The sequence below is a fragment of the Cygnus atratus genome, chromosome 3, assembly GCF_013377495.2.
Source record: "Cygnus atratus isolate AKBS03 ecotype Queensland, Australia chromosome 3, CAtr_DNAZoo_HiC_assembly, whole genome shotgun sequence".
In the NCBI taxonomy this organism is placed as follows: domain Eukaryota; kingdom Metazoa; phylum Chordata; class Aves; order Anseriformes; family Anatidae; genus Cygnus; species Cygnus atratus.
The window spans coordinates 49,135,986-49,157,851 of NC_066364.1; the positions used below are offsets into that span (position 1 = coordinate 49,135,986).

General features: G+C 37.5%; 1 protein-coding gene across 1 annotated transcript in view; it reads left to right on the forward strand.

Moving 5' to 3' along the window:
• CDC40 (cell division cycle 40) overlaps positions 1-21,866 on the forward strand; it is a 38,543-nt gene that overhangs the window by 11,171 nt on the left and 5,506 nt on the right. The window contains exons 4-12 of the mRNA XM_035564790.2: positions 8,416-8,499; positions 10,158-10,297; positions 10,935-11,031; positions 12,723-12,862; positions 13,816-13,890; positions 14,555-14,600; positions 16,110-16,211; positions 17,319-17,434; positions 17,723-17,856. Coding sequence (XP_035420683.1) covers positions 8,416-8,499; positions 10,158-10,297; positions 10,935-11,031; positions 12,723-12,862; positions 13,816-13,890; positions 14,555-14,600; positions 16,110-16,211; positions 17,319-17,434; positions 17,723-17,856 — 934 coding nt within the window. The remainder of the gene's footprint in view (positions 1-8,415; positions 8,500-10,157; positions 10,298-10,934; positions 11,032-12,722; positions 12,863-13,815; positions 13,891-14,554; positions 14,601-16,109; positions 16,212-17,318; positions 17,435-17,722; positions 17,857-21,866) is intronic.

A 21,866-nucleotide genomic window follows, 5' to 3' on the forward strand; every position in this document is an offset into this window, starting at 1 on the left:
TGTGGGCATATAGTGTGTAGTTTTTTGGATTTCTTTTTTGTAAAATTTAGTTTGGGGGAGGATGGAACTAGTAAGTCTACTCCTGCTGTTGATTTACATTATCAGTACATAGCAACTCCTCTGAAAGCTTTACTACAAGAGAGTCTTAAAAATATATTTTTGTACTGATTAACACTGGCAACTGTGCAACTATCATGTTCAGCTTTCTAGAAATGTTCAGTGGATAATGATGTGGGTACAGCAAAAACAGAGCTACAAAAAGGCTGAGATAGGCAGTTTAAACTGCAAGAGCTGGCACCGAGAAGCTCAAGTACAAGCTAGAAGGTGCAGTAAATGAGCACTAGAAGGTCTATTGTGAGCTGTTTAACAACAGCGCTTGTTTAAGCTGTCAAAAAGTTGTCTATTTAAAACATCAATATTCTCTTTTCCATTTGGACGGAGGTCATGAATATCTTCTTGAAAAAGAGAAGCAAGTATAAAACCACAAGTATAATAGCTAGGCATAAATCTGATTCTTCTGTGTTTTTAACGTCAAAGCCTTTGTATATTGGAAGAACAGAAAGTAAACTTGTTAGTTGAAAGCTGCAGATCTTGAAAGCTCTGGCCCTTTCTAGGCTGCTTGACAGCACTGTGTGAAGGCAGGAGGTCTTAAATCTGCAGTGGCTCGCATGTAGATAACCCGTGACTAAATGAAGGACAAGTGTGGTACAAGACAAAGGTTGGTAAATGAGATCACATATCCCAAACAGGTCAGTGCTGCAGTCTCTGCACCTTCGTATGGGAATTTGTTCTTACCTTAAAATAATGACAAAAAAGCTAGGGTTTTTTCCTTTTTCCTTTTTTTTAATGGTAGTTTTATGTATCATCTTGAAAGTTAATATGTATTCAGTGAGGAAACCTATATTAATTACTAACAAGACCAAAATATCTTTTGGCACAGTCTTTGCCATGTACTTCTCTTGCAGTAAATATTTCCTGTCAAAGTACTTTTTCTTCCTAGTCCTTGGCTAGATCAGAACATCCGTGCTGTACTTGAAAAAGGGCTGGAATGTTCCTCAGTCCTCTTTGACAAGAGGGCAGCAGTGGATACCTAATGAGGAGCAGAAGGAAGGGACAAACAAATAGTAACGTGGCTGAATATTTTTCTAATATGCCGTCTCTCAGCCGGGCCAATGTGTCTGTATTTATTGCTTTTCAGTGAATTTGTTTTGGCTTTGATTTTTGACAAATTTATCCAGTTGCTTCTTGAACAGGTCTAAGTAAATGGGTTCTGTATACTTGGTAAACTATTGCAGGCAGGTCTGCAGCTCACCAGCACCTTGTGTGAGGAAGTAGTTCTGTTTGGCTCGGACCTGTGGAATTTAACAGCCTTCTAGTTTGACTTGATATCTCCCGATCTCTCATGTTGGAAAACACATCAGTCATTTTTTTACTTACCATTTTGTTGTCATTCCTTACGTTAGAGATCTCAGCCATAACTTTGTTTCAGTCAGCTTTTTTTCCATCGGAGATTTTGGTCAGTCTTCTTGTTTGTCTGCTGCAGCTTTTCCATGCTTATGGCCGTGCTTGTTCCTCTTGTTTTTCTGCATTAGTTCCACTGTATCGTTAGTGAGATGAAGAGCAAGGCTGTATACAGCGTTAAACATGTAGTCTCACCATGGATTTGTTCTGTGGCTTAATAAAGTGGGAGTTGTTTTTTTCCCTTCAGTTTCTAAGAAGTAGCATTGGATTTTTCATTACAACTTTGAATAACTTCATACGAGCCATTTGTTCCCTTTAACCAGAGTGTTTATCACTACGTTGAACAGCATGGGCCTGAGCAAGGATCTGCCAGTGACTTTCCTGCACTGTGGAAACCACCCATTTATTCCTGTTTTAATATTTTTGTAATCAATTCACCTTGTAAAGATGTGGGTTTTCTGAAAATGTCCTTGAGGTACCCTGTAATCAATCTAACTGTGTTTCATAAAGGTATCCAACATCAACCAATTTTCTTTCATTCTCATGATTGTCACCTCACAAATACTCTGGAGTTTTTGTCACTGTACTTTATCTGTACAGAAAGCTGTGTGTTCTGTTCTGCAGCAGTATTTAACACCCAAGTGCCTACTGGTCACTTTCTTGATTTTAGTTTTTACTGCTTGAAACTTCTACCCATACAAATATCTGACTGATCGACCTGTAGTTTCCCAGCTCCTCTTTAAAGCATCTTTTAAAAATATATTTTGTATTTGATATGTTCCCTTTGTGTCATATAGAGTCAATATTGGGTCAGAGATTTTATACTGTGATTTGGCTTTAGATCACTTGGGTGAACACCATCTGCTCCTGATGATTTGTTACCACTCATCAGACTCTGTAGTCTCCTGATATGCTGCTTTGAGGTAGATGCTTTGTCATGGTGCCCATAAAGAAAGGTTCTAGCACAAGAGCATCCCCAAGTTCCTCCATAATGACAATGTATTAAAAAAAAAAAAACTCATTGTTTTCTTGTGATACTCTTTTTTTTCATTCCTTGATCATCTGTTGGCCTACTTGCTGTCTGATGTGCTTTCTGCTCCTGCAGTTTTTGACAAAGGGTGATGTGTTAGGTTTTTGTGCTGTGTGTGATTTGTTTCTCACTTAGGTGTGGGAGAGGCTACTTTACTGTAGTTTTTACTTCTAATCTGCTAGAGTTTGGTTCTTTGTATTTTACACATTTGGATGCAACTTCAGCTCGTTGAAGAATATTTTCTCATTTCTTATTGTTTCTCTTTACATAATGTTCAGCTGTGTTCACTTCCTTCTGGTCTCTTTTATGTCTTTTAATAGCTGGCAGGCATTAGTTCTTCTGCTCCAACATGCTGTCTTTGAAATATCCCTGCATTCGGAAAAGGCTTTACTGTTTGGCGCTTACTTTCTGTTCCTTTTAAAAATCTTTTCTGTTTTGTATAACTTCCTGGTTTGAGATTAAGATCACTGTAGTAAATCTCTTTATGGCTGTCTTTGCTTCCTCAAGAATGTTAATTTTTTCTCTGTTATGGTCACAGTTAAAATGTGTATCCTTAGGAAAAATGCCTTAAAATCAAGGTTCCTGCACTGCTCAGTTGGCTTTTTTTCCTTGTGAATTTCTCACACGACTGCTTCATGGAATAGGTACGTTTTATGAAAATGCTGTTTTCAGCCTATCTTGATGTGACATTTACAGAGTCTACTCCAAGGAGGTGGCTAAAGTATCTCATTATGACTGTGCTTCTTTTCCTAGCACCTCTGTTACCATCTCATGGTTATCACCTCTTCTGGCTGAGCAGTGAGTAATGGAGTCCTAGTAACTCTACATTGCAACTACTTAAACCTGGAATTTCAATCCAAAGGATTCTCTACTGCTTGTTAACACTATTAAAAATTGCTAATCTAATTTGCTTTTGAGCTTTCTTTAACATACACCAGTGGGGAAAAAACATGCTATGACCATTGTATTTTTACATGGCAGAGTGCTTTCTGTCTAATTACAGCACTATTGTCCTACCAATTTTGTTAGCTTCTAAATTTAAAACAAGATGGTCAAATTTCACTATGTATTATTTCACTGTGTGTGTAGGACAAGAGGAAGTAGCCTTAAGTTGCACCAGGGGAGGCTGAATTTCTTCACTGAAGGCTTTGCGAGGCATTGGAACAGGCTGCCCAGGGAAGTGGTTGAGTCACCATCCCTGGAGGTCTTCAAAAGACATGTAGGTGTGGTGCCTAGAGACATGCTTTAGTGGTGCTAGGTTAACAGCTGAACTTGATGATCTTAGAGGTCTTTTCCAACCTAAATGATGCTATGATTTTTAGCTTCTGCTATTTTGTATGCATGCGCAGGCCCTCAGTTTAAATAGGATTCTGTGCTTATTGCTGTCCTTCTTATCTCTGTTTTCAAATTTCTATGCTACCTTTCACTTGAGGATATATATATTTTTAAGTTTGTGTGTTGTGCCAGATCACTTATTTTTCTTTAACTATTGTCTTTCCCCAACTGTTTAAGCGAAAAGCCCTCTTTGAACCTTTTCAGTACCAATAACCTTTTTAATCTACACAAAACCTACCCATCTTACTAAGGTCCCCTTCATTCCAGAGACTCGGAGAGGTGGTGTTGACACAAGCACTGGAGATGTTTTAGATTGGCATCAAAGATCTGCAGCTTCTCTTTGCAGTAAACAACCTCTTGAGAACCATCTGCCCTTCCTGCACATATTTTATACAAATTCAAAAATACTGCAGCCTTAACCCAGTCACTTTTGTACAGTCCCTCAGTCCATGGAGAACAGTAAGAGCATTCTGAATGCAAACCTCAGATCTCTGATAGATCAAGCAGACCTCAGCTTCTTTATCAAGAACATCTTTGTGATACCAGCACTTAGAAGTAGTCATAGAGCTGCTACCATCTTTTCGTCCTTTGTCTGGGATGCAAACCACTGTAGTTCAGGCATATCATATGCAAAAAGAAACATCAAGTCTTAAACAGGCCTGCTGGTTCTCCATTTTTCTCTTCTAGGAGTTCTTCCACCCTCCAGCATTTTATCATTCTTGTTACTCTGAATTTTTATTCATTTTTTTCCTTAAAATACCTTGCCTAAAACTAGATCTGCTATTCTAGACTAGGTCTTGACAGCTCTGTTCCATGTATTACATAGTTTTTCAACAAATCGCAGATTACTTTTTTTCCTCAAGAGTCAGATTGACTTGTTGAGTGTAAAACCACCACTACCCTTGCACAGTCCTTATCATTTTTTCCCTGTACCTAACCGATTATTTATTTTCATTTTTTTTTCTCCTGAAGTGAAATATTTCACACTTGGTTTTGGTGCCAGCTGCTAGTTGTACAGGTATATGATACTTTGATGGCATAATCCATAAAAATACTGAATAAAATGGTCTGGGCAGGTCATTCTGTAATCTTATATGAGATCCTCTCATATAAGTTTGATGGAAAGCCATTCACAATGAGTCAATGAGAGTCTGACCTTTTCTTAGTTGGTAACTGATGTTGCATCCTACAGTCATGGGTAACATGACTTACATCATTTTATCTATTCAAGAGAAAGCTTTCTCGGGGGGGGGGGGATTATTTTCAAAGTCATTGTGATGTAAATGGCCAAACCCCAAACTGGCATTATTCTTCCAAGGTTGTAGTTTTGGGGCATGGCTAACAAGACTAGGAAGTCCTAAAATACAACTGCTTGTTTGTCTGCTGTACCTGTACCCTTAGCAGAAGCAGACTCTTTTCTTGGTGATTCCTTTTTGAGCTCTGTTCAAAAAAAAAAAAGGGGGGGAAAACAAAAGGTGTGGGAGACTAATATATTTTCCTTAATTATGTGTGCGTTATGTAAACTTTCAGTGTAAAGGGGCATTATGGGTCTTTTTTTACATGTTGCACAAAACTGTTCATGAATATGAACGTACGTGGTGGGCATGTCCTATGAGGAGAGGCTGAGGACACTTGGGTTGGCCATGTCTGGAGAAGGAGGAGGCTCAGAGGGGACCTCACTGCTCTCTGCAACCTCCTGAGGAGGGCAAGGAGATGCTGGCCTCTGCTCCCTGGTCACCGATGTCAGGATGTGTGGGGCTGGCCCAAAGCTGTGCCAGGGAGGTTCAGACTGGACATTAGGAAAAATGTCTGTACCATGAGGGTGGTCAAACACTGGAACTGGCTTCCTGGAGAGATGGTTTTGGACAACGCTTTCAGTAGTATGCTGTAATTTTTGGTTAGCCCTGATGTGGTCAGGCAGTTGTGCTCAATCTTTGCAGGTCCCTTCCAACTGAACTGTTCTACTCTTAACGTGGTTAAAAGAATCGTTTCATACCTAGTTCGGCCTCAGTACTTATGCTAGAAGTGGACTGCTTCATTCATGCAGCATTTAGTGTTTTGATGCCTCTCCTTCCCAAGGTATTAAGGTCTTATTAAATAATAAAGACTTCTGCCCATGAATTTCAAAGCTCTTTGAATATTCAGTAACTTGGGTAAAACAGGATTACTGTATCAGTAAGACTGATACTTTAAAGCTTAAAATGACTCTGACTTGGAAATTAAACTTGTGTTTTTTTCGTTACGTGCAAGGCCTACAGTCGCTGTTACCTCTTACAATTGTAGACACTTCACCGCTTTGATTCTGCGGGGAGGCCCCTTCGGTCAGCATCAGTCCAGCGATATTGTTTCACGTACAGAAGCTACCTTGGGTCCCTGTGTGCTGCATTGCACGGAGCAGTGTAAATGTCTTTGAAGTAGCTGTCATTCTGGAATCTGCATCAAAGTCTGATTATTTAACCAACCATTTTCAAATGCATTGGAGTTATGGATGTAGGTGGAATTGTACCTTTCCTTGCTAAAAAGCAGTATGAAATGTCTACCTCCCAAATAAAGCTGAAGGAGACGTAGGAGTCGAGGCACTTTATGTGGCATACCAGCTGAGTAGGATAAAAGCAGGCTGTCTTTTGCAGCTGCGTTTAGGAGCCTCAGCCAGAAAGAAAAGATTCTCTTTCACAAACCCACTAGAAAGTAGAAATTGTTCAGAGCTTTTCTATGACAATGATGCTGGACCAAATTCAATCCAGCTATAAGAAGCCTCTGCTTCCATGGGAAGCTGTGCTTGGCCCAGGGGCCCTATTCATTCGAATACTGTCCCTCTTTTACAAGTACTGAGCAAATAGAGTCCCAGAGACTGTGTCAATACAGTTGGAGGACAAGAAAACCACTGTATTGATTTTGACATAAATCCAAAGTAATATCTCTCTGCTGTTAACAGAAGCCATATAGCTTGGAAAAGAACTCGCTGAAATACTGCCTTAATAAAAGCAGGCAGTTAAATTAGTGAAAGTCTGATTGCAGTGTCTGCTCAATTTGGCTATCCATGGGAGTAAAAAATCTTCTAGGACAGCAGTGCTCCTGAGAAACGGTTGGGGATTAACTCCTTTGGCTATTGAGATGGTGTTGATAGGTTCTCAAGTCGTGTTCTTGCAAGTGCTTTTATAGGCTATCGGTCTCTGGGGGTGACTGGGTGATCTCCCATTGTTCGTGATTTTCATGATGGTTTCTGTGAACCAGCGTATAAACTAATTCTTGTATTTTTGTTGTAAGATTTCTTTGGTTTTGTGTGTGTGATTGCTTTTACCGGAGGGTTGATTATCTTCATTGTTGTTGTTTTTCCTGATAGAGAAATTCTCATTGGGTCCTCAAGGGACAGTTTGTCATTTGAGTAATGTTTAATAAAAAATGGCGATGTGTCCACCAGGGTGCACTCTTACCCAAAAAAAAAAAAAAAAAAATAGTGGTCAGTAACTGTTCAGTGCACCTGTTCCTTGGAAACTAGATGAGATTATTTGTCTGGTTTATTCTTGTAAGATCATCCTATCCACTTCCAGACAAATGGAGAGAAACTGTAAGATATGCATATCAAAATGAGAAACCTCAGTACCAAAAATTGTGAATATCCTGAATATCTACAAAATGATGATACATTTTATAAATTATTTATAAGAGTAAATGCAATTTTTATTTTTTTTTAAACAGGACTCAATAGCTGCAATCAGGAAATGAAGATGTGAATACTTAATTATTTTAAAAATTAAAGGCCATTGCTACTGCTTCTGGCACCTTCCAAGCTACTTAAAACAACTGCTTTCAAGTTGAGGGAGCAAGCTTTCCCAGCCTTGACAGGAGGAGGCTGAAATAATTTCTGCTGGGGGAGACAGAATATGCACAAAGCCCTAAAAAATTGAGTTGCTTCCATTTCTCTTTCCCATCTGTCTTCCTCCTGGCTGCCACAACAGACCCAATGGAGGGGGTCTTACTGGCTTTGCCCTGAACTAAAGGAGTATCTGTTTAAAATCACGTGCCACTAACATTAAATCTAAAGTCTTTCCCTTACAACACCACATTACAACACAATAACATTGTTGTGACATTCCAAAAAGTAATGTGTCAGATTACAGCAAACTGGGCTGAATTCAGTGTTGACCTTGGTTGGAGCAGGGTGTTGAGCTAGAGGCCTCTTGGGAGGCCAGAAAGATTCTGTGGCTTTGCCCCTGTGATATCCTCTCTTTGTGTCTTACCTGAATTGTTGCTTATTGTACATATTTTCTTTCTTCTCTGTTGTGCAGATTTAAGCATTCTGGTAGCAATGCATACACAAGGACCTCATGGCAGGGGGGCTGGACTAGGTGATCTCTAAAGGTCCCTTCCAACACAAACCATTCTATGATTCTGTGGTAATAACTTGTAGTAACCCTAATACCTAGGTCAAGTGAATGAAATTTCAAAGTATTTATCATCCTGAGCTTCATCCTGAGCTCCTCGAGCACCAACTGGAAAAAAATTCATGGAACATAGGGGGAGGGAGTACAAAAAGTTGTACATCAAAAAGAGAAAATAACATTATTTTGTTTTTCTTTTTGTTCCAGGTTATGCATTAGATCCCTCTATAGATAACCCTGAAGTTGCTACCAAGTATATTGGGTCTGTAGAAGAAGCTGAAAAAAATCAAGGTAAATAATTCAGAATCTTATATAAATTGATGACTACTTCCATTTCTTCCTCAGTAAGAAATGGAATAGGTACTAGTAGAGTAAAGAATTATAAGAGTCTTACCAATGAAGATGTGTTGCAATTGTAATGTTATGAGCAAAGAGAGGTACTGGGGGACTTTGTTTTCCTGAAGTAGCAAATATATCAGGCTATCACTTCTCAAATTTCAAATCTGGAATTGGAACTCTTATGTGTAATTGCGTGGATAGCATTGATTTGTGTATTTGAGCAGAGCTTTTTGGTCCTCTTAAATTCTGTCGTAGGTAAGTTGTCGCATGTTTGCATTAGGACTCTTGTGTGCTATGATAACCACTTAAACCGTGCTGCTCAGTAGCAAACTGATCATTCTGTAAGCAACCTCTAGCACTCCTGTTGGGAATTGCATGTTATCTCTGCTTAGCAGAGTTAAGCTGTTTGGGTTATTTGGAAAAGAAAAAATGCTGGAAAGTTGCCAGATGGTAAAGGCATAGGAAGCCACTGAGAGGATTGACTAGCAGAAGCATGGGGTTCGTAATTAATACATTGATGCAAGGTACTTACCACTGAAAGTGGCTTGTTAGCATATGAAATTGTAGTTCAGTGTAAAGTAAATCTAGTGAGGATATATCAAACTGTAGCCCAATATTAAGTACTGAATTTGTAAAGTAAAAATGTGTAAACTTTAGTTATGCTTTCCCTTGCATGATTTTTTAAACATTTTATTTGCATATATGTATAAAGGTTCTTTATTTCTGTTTTCTCTTCCCTGGAATATATACAAGGTTATTTCACTCTTTCCATCCAAAATACGAAAAAGAAAATAGACTTATTTTGACATAGCAACTACATTTGACAGAGATGGCTAAGATTAAATAATTTCAGAAGTAAAACATATCCTTTTGAAACTACAGTTTCAGCAGTATTATTTTGAGAAACCTTGTGACTTTAATATACCATTCTTCTATATGACCATTATTTTAGCTTTTACGTTGCCTATTTCCTTTTGTTTACACAAAAATCTTTTTTGTTTCCCTTTCCCTAGAGGAGTACTACTGATGCTGTAGGAAAGCATTATTTGAAAACTGCACACTGGTTTTGACAGATGAAGTTCAAGGGCACAGTATTTGTGATAAGCTAGCATTTATGGGAAGGAATAAGCTAGTGTTCGGAAATAAATGCCTGTGATTTATTTTCTTTCTGCATTAAAATGCACAGTTGTAATTTGGATTTGGGAAGATTTTTGGTTTTTGTTTGCTTTGACCTGCTTGCTTGTGGTTTTTATTTGAAACAGAGGGGTAGGGGGATCAGAAGCCAATTGTTAGGACTCTACTTTTTTGAACTCTGCACTATTTAAGGTATGAATACCAATGTGTTTGTACAGTCTGCAGGCTTATTGTTAAAAACACAAGGAAACATGTATGGTTAAATAGTAATTTAAGTGTCTCTTCCATTACTGTACATAGCTAGCAGTGTTCATAATTAGAAAAGTTAGCAATGCTTTGGCACCAAAATCTGTTTTCCGTTTTCCTGTGTGTATTGGAGGGGGTGGTGGTGGTAGTGTGATTTTTTTTGTTTTAGACTGCTGTGATGTGTTGTATTCTGTGTTAGCAGCTAGGCAGTGCATTGTTTCTTTCTGCAGGTTTAACAGTGTTTGAAACGGGACAAAAGAAAATCGAAAAAAGGAAGAAATTCAAGGAGAATGATGCATCTAACATTGATGGTTTTCTGGGACCATGGGCCAAGTATGTTGATGAAAAAGAAGTAGCCAAGCCATCAGAAGTAAGTACTACTTTAACTCAGTAGATACAAGTTGTTAGTACATTGTGGTGTAATAATACATAACGTGGTGGTTTTAATAGGGATCCAACTGCACTAGTAGTTTGTCTCAACCAGAAGATCCATGCTGTGCTTCAGGGTAATAGAAATGTTTCAGGTGATTTTTTTGAGTAAGGTGTTCTGAATATTCTGCATTCAATTATTTGAAAGACTGTTTGGAAATAAAATAAAATGAATTGTATTTATGTGCCATGTGTAGAGTCCGATAAAAGATGCTTATAAATAGGAGCAGCTTGAAAAAAGACCTAAAGTAAAACTGTAATAATAATAAAAAAGGGGTGGGGGAGCAACTACTCAACCCTCCAACCAAAAAATGTCCTTCACATTTAGTCAGTGATGCCTAGCTGTAGTCTTTAAATAAAAAGATTATATTTAATTATGTTCAGTGTACACAGCTTTTCAAATTAATCTGATTTTGATAGAAGTATTCTCTTTATTGAGGCTTAGAAGTATTTCTGATCTCATTTAGCAAGTAAATGTGTTTTAAGTGGTAAGTAAACAGTAATGCAATTTTGGAATTTGTTACGTCATTCTGAATGTTTAAATTTTTAAAAGTCATGATCATGTTTTATTTTTCCAGGAAGAACAGAAAGAGTTGGATGAAATAACAGCTAAGAGGCAGAAGAGAGGAAAGCTGGAAGATGATAAACCTGGAGAGGAGAAGACTATATTACATGGTAATGGCATCTTCTTTCCTGTTCTCATTTTCTTGCTCGCCGTGTTTTCCTGCCTGCTGTGTTAATTAGTAAGGATGGCAGACAGCCTCAGCAGTTTTGCTGAGACACCTTGATGTTTCTGTTTTGGAGATAATAGCGCTCAGAGGCATAAGCATAAAGGACAGAGAAAGAGATAAACTTGGACCAATTCCACTTCACACTGTGAAGAGCAGCGTAGAAATGTCGTCTTTCAGGCTACTGGTTTTATTCATTTTTCATGTTACTGGGCATGCATATCTCTTTCTTATTTTACAGAGCAAAAAAAATTTAGGTTATGAGTTTGGCTTAGTTTGAGCTTCAGAATTACTGCAGTTTTGTGTCTCAGTACTTTCATCAGCAAGTAGTGCTTTGAGTTGTGGCTCACCTACATGCAATTTAGAAAATCACTTGGACTCGGTACTTCCTCATTTCTTAATGTAAAGGCTCTTGCTGTCATACTATGAATAATGATGTATGAAATAATTACCCTATAGCATATGGTATCTTCAAAGAAAATTGTCAAGTAAAATTAAGTGATTTTTGGAAACTGTTATTTCAACTGCCTGTATGCAAAACAGCCCTGCCTTACGTTGCTTGGCACAGAAATTTAGCCCAAACTGAGTCTCTCTTTTTGTGTGCCACTTCCTGCAGCCAGGTTCCTACACACAAGCTGGAGCATCTTCTTATATGCATTAAACAGGAGCGGATGAGAGAGATACTTCAGTGATATTAGTGCTTCATTGTATTTATATGCAGTAGGTTATGACAATATTTGTTGAATAGTGACAAACATAAACTTGGAATTTTAGTCATTGAGCATCCTGTAGAATAACTCTTTGTATCCAATTTTCGTTGGTCTCTAAAGCTTCATAGTGAAAGTCCTTACAAGATAAACATTAATCTTCTTGAACACAAGCCTTCCCGAAGCCATTTTGTAGACACCTTTAATCATTAATACCGAGCAGGAGGTCACATATACAAACAAAACTGCCACAGTAATGTCCCAGAAACTGAGAAATTGATTTAGTCAGTGCACAGCTTAATGTCATCACTATCCAGCACAAGTCTACTTTGAAATAATCCTTTCAAGCACAATGCATCCCTGCATGTCTGACTGTCCAGTCTCTTCTGTTAAATCTAGTTCAACAGCAGGTGTTGGCTGCTGACCAGTATTGGTTGACCAATATTCATTCACATTGGCTAAATGGATTTTTTTTTTCTCTGGTTTGCAATTCTGTTGACATGACTGATGCAGCACAGAGCTGGCTGGAATGTAAATTGCAAGCAAATGCCAGGGTTAGAGCTGCACGTTATAATCTATGTGGGGTTAGTGTAAGCAGACCATTACTGCCCTGAGGAACTCACTTGCGTTTTGATAATGAGTCAGATCTGTAGGGGGTTAGATTGTTCTAATGTTCAGATTTTCAGATTCCAAGCAGACATTGCTTTGTTTCAGACTTAATTTGAGCCCAACTGATGTCAAATAAGTTTCCACATCCATATCCTATGAAGCGGATTTCTTTTCTTCCCCCCCTCGCCCCCACCCCAGTTCAGAGCAGAACAGCTGTGTTGAGAAAAGCCTTAACCATGTGTAGCAGTTGAATCTTTCTAAGATAATTACCTCATAAAGTACAATCTATTGGATTCTCAGATTTCTCTCTTTACCTTTTTAGTTAAGGAAATGTATGACTATCAGGGGAGATCTTACCTTCATGTTCCTCAAGATGTTGGAGTTAATCTCCGTTCTACAGTGCCACCTGAGAAGTGCTATCTTCCAAAGAAACAAATCCATGTATGGTCTGGACATACGAAGGTAGGAAGTTTGTGAGTGTACTTTTTTATTTGAGAAACACTTCATTTTGTGTCTGAAGCTAGTAACTTCTATAAAACTGAAGTATCAGTAGAAGGAAGGAATATTTTTCTCATTTATGGCACGTAGCTCATGGCATTGTACGCCCCACGCAAGATGTTTGCATGGTCAGATGTGATTGTTTCTGATACCTCCATATACTTTTACATGAACATAGTGACTTCCTGACATCCTTTAAAGGGACTAATAGTCTTCATTCACCTCTGTGGGATTTGGAGTTATTTTCAAAACTATCATGTGCATAAGAGGAAGGCTAATTCTAGAGATTGTTGAAAATGCGTTTGTAGAGTAAAAGTGCTTAAGAATTATTTCATATTAAACTTAAGAAAATAGGTTTTGTGATTATAATGCATCAGCATTACAAGATTTCCAAATATGTTTTTTTAACTTATTATCAGTTTTATTTGTTATTACGTCATGTATACAGTTTCTTATTGCCAGAGCCTGTAACTATATACATACTTTTAATATTAAAAGCATTTCACTGGTCAGGTTCATAAAAGCCTATACTCAACTTGCTGCTTCTTTTGTCTCTAATATTCAGTATTCCTTCTGGGAATATACTGTGCTGAAATGGACAGCACCTTAATGGCAGCCAAAAGATGGAAGGAAGTGTGTGTTCATAGCTGTTACCCTCAGCCACAACTTGTATTTCTTTGCTGTGATTCCCACAGTAACGGTGTGAATGCTGAAGGAGGGTGTATGTGCAGCTGTTGAACCGAATCAGTTCGGTGCTAATAACAATGTTCAAAATGCACTGCTGTTTTTAAAATGGAATGTTCGGTTATTTCTTTGCAAGATGCAGTTTAACTTTTTGCCTACAAAAGGAAAGAGGGCAAGTGAACTGAGGAAATATCTACATGCTCTGCTTACTGTTTAATTGTCCTTATTTACAGGGTGTCAGTGCAGTTAGGTTGTTTCCTCTGTCTGGGCATATGCTGTTGTCTTGCTCTATGGATTGCAAAATTAAGGTGAGTTATTTTTTAATTTTTATTTATGTATTTTATACCATCATTGAATACAGACCCTGCATTTAGAGTACGTAAACACTAGGTAATTCTACCAAGGACCTCTTCTGTTTTGTTTGTTACTTTTATTTTCTCACTTGATTTTTAGATTACAAGTTCTCTGGAACAAAGAATAATACACAAGATGACGTGGGTGTTAGAACAGTGTTAATCATTTACTAATAGCATTTAGAAGGTCACAAGTTGTTTAGGTTATTGTCCTTGCCATCATCGTAATTAATTTTCTATGAAGCTTAGCTTTACAGCTAGAAATAGGCTTATGCTGAAGTGGTTTACTGAAGCTTTTGTGGCTTTGAACTAATGTAATTTTAGTCCATCCTATGTCATATTAGAAAACTGATTTTTTTTTTTTTGACTAGTAAAATCTTAAGGATTTTAAAGTTTAAATTTGGTATGTTTTTGTAGTTATTTTAAGACTTTTTTTTTGCTAATAAGAAGATGACAGCATTCTTGTGAATTTCTGCATAGGTAGTTGTCATTAATCAGTTGATGTCTTATTTTAAGAAATTAATTACAAACATATGTTGTCATATATTTGCACTTAATTTCAGCATCTTTTTTTTAACAATTGACATACTTTCTCCCCCATCCTTTTTTTTCTTTCAAGCTATGGGAAGTATACGGTGATCGAAGATGTCTACGAACATTTATTGGTAATAGCATTTTTTTTAAACTGAGTTCTTAATGTGTATATGTGTATGTATGTGTGTGTGTGTGTATATATATATATATATATATATATATATATTAAAAAAAAACAACTACATGGAAGGACATGATTTAGGTTAGCTTATTACTTTATCTTAGAAAAGATCTGGAGGCATCCAAGGTAAATGGTACTCAGTGTAATGTTGACAATAAGAATTTTTAAAAGTACAAGTTTTTAGTGAACCTTGGGCATTATTCCAGGCAATACTCCTTTCCAAAGCCAAAATTATGAAATGGAATTGCCCTATCTTCATAGTGAGAACAGCCGCCCTCTGTATTTATGCAGGGAGGGCATCTCTCCTTAACTAGGTAATCTCTTATGTACTCAGTTTCTAGTGCAAAAGCATGAGAGGTTTTTGTTTTTTTTCCCCTAGTTCAGGTGCAGTCTTTGTTCATGTAACAGGTGCTTTTTAAAGCAGATGGTTGGGAGAGAAAAATACAAACTTCATAGCAGCCTTGAATACAGAACAAAAGCAGCTCATTCCCCTTTTGAGATGGGAACATTTCTAGAACACTGCTTGAGTGAATATATGTTGAATAACAACAAAAAAGTCTTTTTATCTGATATCGTGATGACAGCAGTGTGGCAGAGGAGTGCTCAAAAAGGGTTCTCTATCAATAGACTACTCTTTCTGAACGGTTTGACTGTTTTTCTCCGAAAGTCCTTATTATCAACCAGATTTGCTTACTATTTTAATGTTTATGAAAATTTCCTTGCTGTTTTATATGTATATAAATAAATATTATATATAATATTATTTATATGTAATGTAAATATGTATAGCTATATGTATTTGTATGATTACATATAGCTATATATTAGATATTTTTAATATATATATAGTTTCAATGCCAACATTTTAATGAAAGACTTCAAGTCTGGTTTGATTCTCAACTGAAAGTATTGGGCTGAGGAGTAGCAAGGTTAACACCAGATGAAAGCATTCTTAATTTTCTAATCTAATATTTTCCATGTTTTATACTTGATTTTTTCATTTTAAACATTTCTCCTTTAAATGCATCTCTTGTAGTGTTTGTCCTTCTTTTTTCCTTAGATGTTGTCGTTTATTACAATGTTTTAAACTTCTCTTGCAGCTCTTAACTGATCAGAACAGTCTTTGAACCCAATAGTACTTAAAATTTTGCTTGCATATCAATTTATGAATGATGCACAGTGCATGTTTCTGTGCAATGCTGTTGTTTCCCTCTCTAGTGCTTTAGTTGTGGTTTTGGTTTTTTAAATAATCATCAGTCTTTAGGAGTTGCTTGTTCTTTGCCACTTGAATGAATCACTGTGCTGAAACTAGGTTTACTAGCGCTCATGAAGAATTTCAAGCAATTTCCTTGTTCTTCTTGCTTTGCTGAAGATGGTAGCAGTTAACTGGAATGTTTTCCGCAAAAAAAATTTAATTCTAAGCATGAATGACTAAAAGTTTATTACATCTTATCTGCAGGACATGGTAAAGCTGTTCGAGACATCTGTTTTAATAATGCTGGCACTCGGTTTCTTAGTGCTGCATATGACCGCTATATTAAACTCTGGGACACTGAAACAGGTAGGCTTGTAATTCTACACACTCTTACATGGCACTGTGGTAAATACCAAGACACATTGTCAGTCAGGTTTTAAAACGTTTTTACTACATCAATTAATTGCATGTTTATGTTTACAGGCACAACTTAAGTAATGAAATTGCACTTTAAGCCTAAATTCAATTTAGAAGAATTATTTCACTTGATCTTTCAGCTAACCTGAACATGAAGAGCATTCTGAATAGGAATCGACAGTAGAAATCAAGCTGCTGGTTTAGAAAGTGAAGGGATAGGTGTGATGCTTTCGCAGAACTGTCTGGAAGGTGCTCTGTAACATTCTGCTGCAAATAGTTTCTTCAGTTAAAAAGATTCAAAGTAAATTTTGTCAGTATTCTTTTAAACTAAGGGTGTTTGAAAGTAAGGACGTTTCCATATTTGAAAAAAATGTTGGCTTCCTTGGTTAGCAGTGGCACAAGTCTCATACAGGTGGCAACCAGAAGGTAGGTCAGATCCTCCAGTCTTGAGTCAGAGCTCAGTTATGTGGACCACCTAAAAAAAAAAAAAAAAAAGCATTGTGCTTTTGAACTAAAATAGGCTCCTGGGAGTTACGAATAATGCACAGACAGGATATTTATGGCTGAGGCTGAGAGAGGAGGTCAGTGGTTTGTTTTCTAGCTGGATTACTGTTACCCTTTTTAGTCATGGCAATAAGGAATTCTTGCCTGAGTTCAAGTCTTTTGTTGGGGATAACTTGGATACTAGTCAGGTGATGCTTTGCAAAGACGCTGGTCAGCCTGTGACGTCTTGACTAGTCCTGATGTCCTTGATTATGTCCTGATGATATGTAGGCTGAAGAGCAATTACGTTGTTTGGAAAGCTGTAGTAATGGTATGGGTGAGTGTGTTTGTATGTCTTTTTGCAGATGCATGCTTACAAACACATGAAAGAATGCCTAACTAAAGTGTAGGGTAAATTCTACCCCCTGATCCTCTCAGGGCCTTTAAAAAAGGTATTTTCTGCTGTTAGTGAGGTAAAAGTAGAATGAATGTCTCTTTATCAATACCTGTAATGAACTCACCAGCCCTTAGAACTTCCCTCTTGACCCAATATGTATGGTTTGTCTGTTTCAGGACAATGCATTTCAAGATTCACAAACAGGAAGGTTCCGTATTGTGTCAAGTTCAATCCTGATGAAGATAAACAAAACCTCTTTGTTGCAGGAATGTCAGACAAGAAAATTGTGCAGGTATGTCTACTTAATACCTTATTTTCCTCTGATTCTGTCTTAAACGCTCCACCTACAGCTCGAGAAATGGTTAGTTTTACTTGGATTTTCTGATACAACTAGAATTTCTCAACCAGTTATTAAATATTTCCTTGTCTTTTTCTTTCTTTTTGCTAGACTTTCAAAGATTGTTGCTAGAGGATTTGCCTTCTTACCTGAAATTATTTCAAAATTTGAAATAATTTTTTAAAGTCTGATATTTAGTGTAAAAAGAAAAAAACAGTCTTATTCTGACTTCTTTAATTGTAGTGGGATATTCGGAGTGGTGAGATTGTGCAGGAGTATGATAGGCATTTGGGAGCTGTCAACACCATTGTATTTGTGGATGAAAATAGAAGGTTTGTGAGTACATCTGATGACAAGAGTTTAAGAGTCTGGGAATGGTAAGTTTTTAAAATATTGTATTTTCTTTTTAACGTAAAGTATATTGTAAGCAAACTGATAAGGTAGTTTATTCCCACAAGTATACATAGCAAATAGAACTCGGTACACTTCAGCATCCTAGCTAAATGAGGAAGAGATGAATTTAACTACTACATAATTATATAAACAATTTTAGAAAATCTTTCACAAGAAAGTAAAACCAGAACGATCTCAGATACCCTTGTTGTAAATTTCTGATACTGTTGAAGTTGGGCATATAGTCTGCATATTTCTTTGTTCTGCCACTCAGTCTAGCGTGGGTCCTAGTTCTTAAACATTTTTTTCCAGAAGAAGAAAACATTCCTTCCGAAATCTAAGTATAATACTTACAATGTCTAGACATTATTAATGTTTAATAGTGAATTATTGTCTCTAGCTTACTGCCCTACTGTACTGCAGTATTTGAAAACTGTTTTTAAAGTCTGTAAAGTGAAATGTCTTAAATAGTCTCCGTTTTATTGGTGTCAATTTTATAAGGGCATCAGGCTATGTTTGTTATTAGCATTAATTATTAATAATGTATTTTAATGTTGTATCTTATTAAGATCTCTAAAAAAAAAAAAAAAAAATCCGATCATTTAAAACTAGTTGCTTCCTATCCCGTAGCTGAATACTAACGAACCTATTCTGGCTTAATGCTCAAGAGATTTCATAGATTTCCCTTCCTCCAAAGAAAGCACAAGACAGCCTTATCTGCCTGAAGCATGCTGCACTCTATTAGTGATCTCTGTTATCTCTCCATTCCCCAAGGGTGTATTAGCCCTTAAATTAGCCTTTTAAAGAAAAGCTTGCTCTGTTATGTTAGTGTGTGTAGTTTTCGAATGCTTTGAACTTGGATATGTTATAATATTATTTAATATTTGACCAATACATGAAATAACTATCTTAGTTTAGCTTCATTTCTGTTTTTCTGGTAGTCTGCTTTTTGGGCGATCATCGATACACACAGTGTGAATACAACAGGTGACAGGAAAAATGACAGTCTATCCAAGAAAACTCACATGAAACATCATTTTCAATGGCTTCCAATTTTTAACATCTCTGGGGAGAAAACAAACCTCTCCTATTTCTAAAATGTTTTCCATGATGTTCTAGGTCTTAAGACTTTCTGTTTAGGACTTGAAGATTTCTCTAGGACTTCAAACCCCTTTTGGAAATTATTAATTCTGTATCTCTACATATCCATTTCATTTTGCTGTTCACACATGAAAAGCTGTTGCACAATACAGGCATTAGTTTGACATCTCTGTGACTAATCGGTTCCTTCCCAGCTTTTTTTATTTATTTTTAAATCTAGACAAGAGACTCCGGTCTGTAATATTTAAATGTTACTGAAGCAGCCAGCAAAACCCACAGAGTGTCTGTGACCTGCTACCATTGCCAGTAGCAGTGGTGGTAATGACCAAAGTATGGGAACCTGGGATTAGGCTAGACACAGAATACTGTCAGCAGATGTTTCTCCGAGAGCCCCTGCTCAGCTTTTCATGATTAAACCCTTTACTGAGCTCCTTAAAAAAAAAAATCTTTACAGTATCATATCTGCTAGGGAATGTCTCCTCTCTGGTGAGTAGGAGGAGGATCTCACTTGCACAAATCTGTTACTTCCTTGAGATTGGATTGCCCTTCTTCTCTGAGCTTTGTGTTGATGGCTGAAATAAATAGCGAAGTGGGTGGATTTAGTCACTCTGTGGGGAAGAGCAGGAAAGGCAAAAAGGTTCTAGTATGGGAACATCACAACCTGATTGTTCCAGTAGCAGAAGTTTTTTCCTGGTGAAGAAAAAAATACGTACTGAGCTTCCTGTACAATGAAGAAAGAGCGTCCTTGTTCAGATAACAGGGAGGAATTGTCAACAGTAGACAGTATTCTATGATTCAGTTGTTGGGAATTTTTTTATTTTATAAAAGCGAATGCAGTGCTGTGTTCCTAGCGACAACTTGAAAAAACATTTGTCCGTAACGTGCTATGATACACGGTTATTGGTCTGCAGACATACTTGACTTCAATATCCAGATTTTCACAACACATTGAAACTAAGCCAATCTATTCAGCATGTCAGATTTGGAGTTTGAAAAATTCCACGTCAAACTATTTCGTGCTGCACCTCAAATCCTTTTTTTCCTTAAGTTCATAAGGACGGTTATTCCTAAGCTTCGGGTGACTTGCTTACTGCACAATTTGATGTATTTCTTCGCGTTCCTCAGGCCAGTATTTCTTCAGTATTCTACAGAAACAAAGCAGCCTTCAAAGTAATTTTGACCTGAGTATGGCCTTAAAAGCCAGTAATTAAAGCTGGTTTAATTGCTTAGTCGCAGTTGTCTAGAGGAATTTTGCAGTCTGTTTTGTACGCACTTTGGCTTGGCCAGAGCTGGTAATGGGATGTCATGTCAGACTTCATCACAGTCAGCAACTTCTCCCCTGAGACTCTAAATCCCCTTTCCCCAGGAGTTCATGGCATGCACGTAGATGTCACTGGTAGCGTGCACTGAATTGCAGTTGCCCGGCTGCTGAAAGTTCAGCCTGCAAACACAGGACAGGCTTTCAGACCAAGGGGGGTGTTCAGGAGTCCTGACAGGAGTACTTTAACATTTGCCTGCTTTTACTTTTCATTTGATTGTATCTTCACAGCAGCGATGTTAAAGTTAAAAAACATGGGTATTATATTCTGTGTTCTCTTTTCGAAATGTAAAATATTTTGTCTTGTCTGCTTCCCATGCTTCTGACCCTACTTGGATAAACAGTGAAATAATTCAGGCAACTGACCTTGGAAGCTTTTATTTCCTTTTACCTTCGAGTCAGCTAGCAAAGCAAGAGCAGTACAGCAGTAGCTTAGTGCTTATTTTGCCAGGCTTGGGAGGCTTGTCACGTCTAGAAAGCTATACCCCCCAGCAGGCCTTTTCACTCCATAATTCCTTGTAAAAATGCTGTAGTCTCCTGAGAGAGCTCTTCATGATGTACAAATCCCAGAAGGGGGTTGTTTTGCTTCTGTGTTTTGTTTTTTTATTCTTTGAAAGGCATTTTCTCTCTCCTGCTTGGGGAAGAAGTGGTATGAGAGCCCCAGATTATTATGTTTCTAGATCTTGACAGACAGAAGCTACTTTTGATATTTAAACATTTTCAGCCTTTAGAATGTTATGAAGTGGGGAAAAATATGTAAGGATTTGAAGATCCTTAAATTTAAAAATTTGAACAAACAATGTATCACATGATTTTTCAGGTCAGCCAACCATAACAGTATCTTTTTCAGTAATTTTTAATTTTTTATTTTATTTCAAGTGAGGAGGGCATGTGCGGAGCGGGCTGATATTACTACTTATTTAGCAATTTGACTGGAAGCAAATGGGGAAGCATAAATGTCTCTATTTTTCTTAACAGCCTAAGGCATTGTATTCTGCACCTGTCCTTACTGTGGCTGCTAGTTTTCAACATAAAACAGATCTGTCCTGAATAAATTCTAGTAGATGAGCCTGCATCCATTTGTAAAGGGAGAGAAGGTGGAAAACCTACACTGCATTTAAATTTCTCACTGCGGTAGCATTCAGCATTGGAGATGTATCTTCTGTGATTTTATTTTTAAAAAGTTTTTTTAAATGTGGCTTCTGATAGAATTGCTTTTACCTAGAACTGAGGACTCCAGGTGCCTGGTGGGCTGAGGGGGTGCTGGATGTTAGGAGTTGGACAGGATCTGGCCTTGCTGCAGTGATGGCTTCGTGTCCTGTTCCAGGAGGGATTTGAAGGCATCTGGGTATTCCCACAAAAGGGCAGGATCCGGCACGAGGTGCTGCACTTCCTGTGCTGTCATGTCGGTCAGAGATTGAGAACGTTGTTAATCCTTTCGAGATCTGCTGTCCAACAGTAAGCTTAGGTTTGCACACTAGGGAGGAAGTTATCCCTGCACATGCTCTTCTCCACAGTGGGTTCCCCCTCCTCTGATGCTGAGGGGTAAAGGATCTTACATTTATTTACCTTACA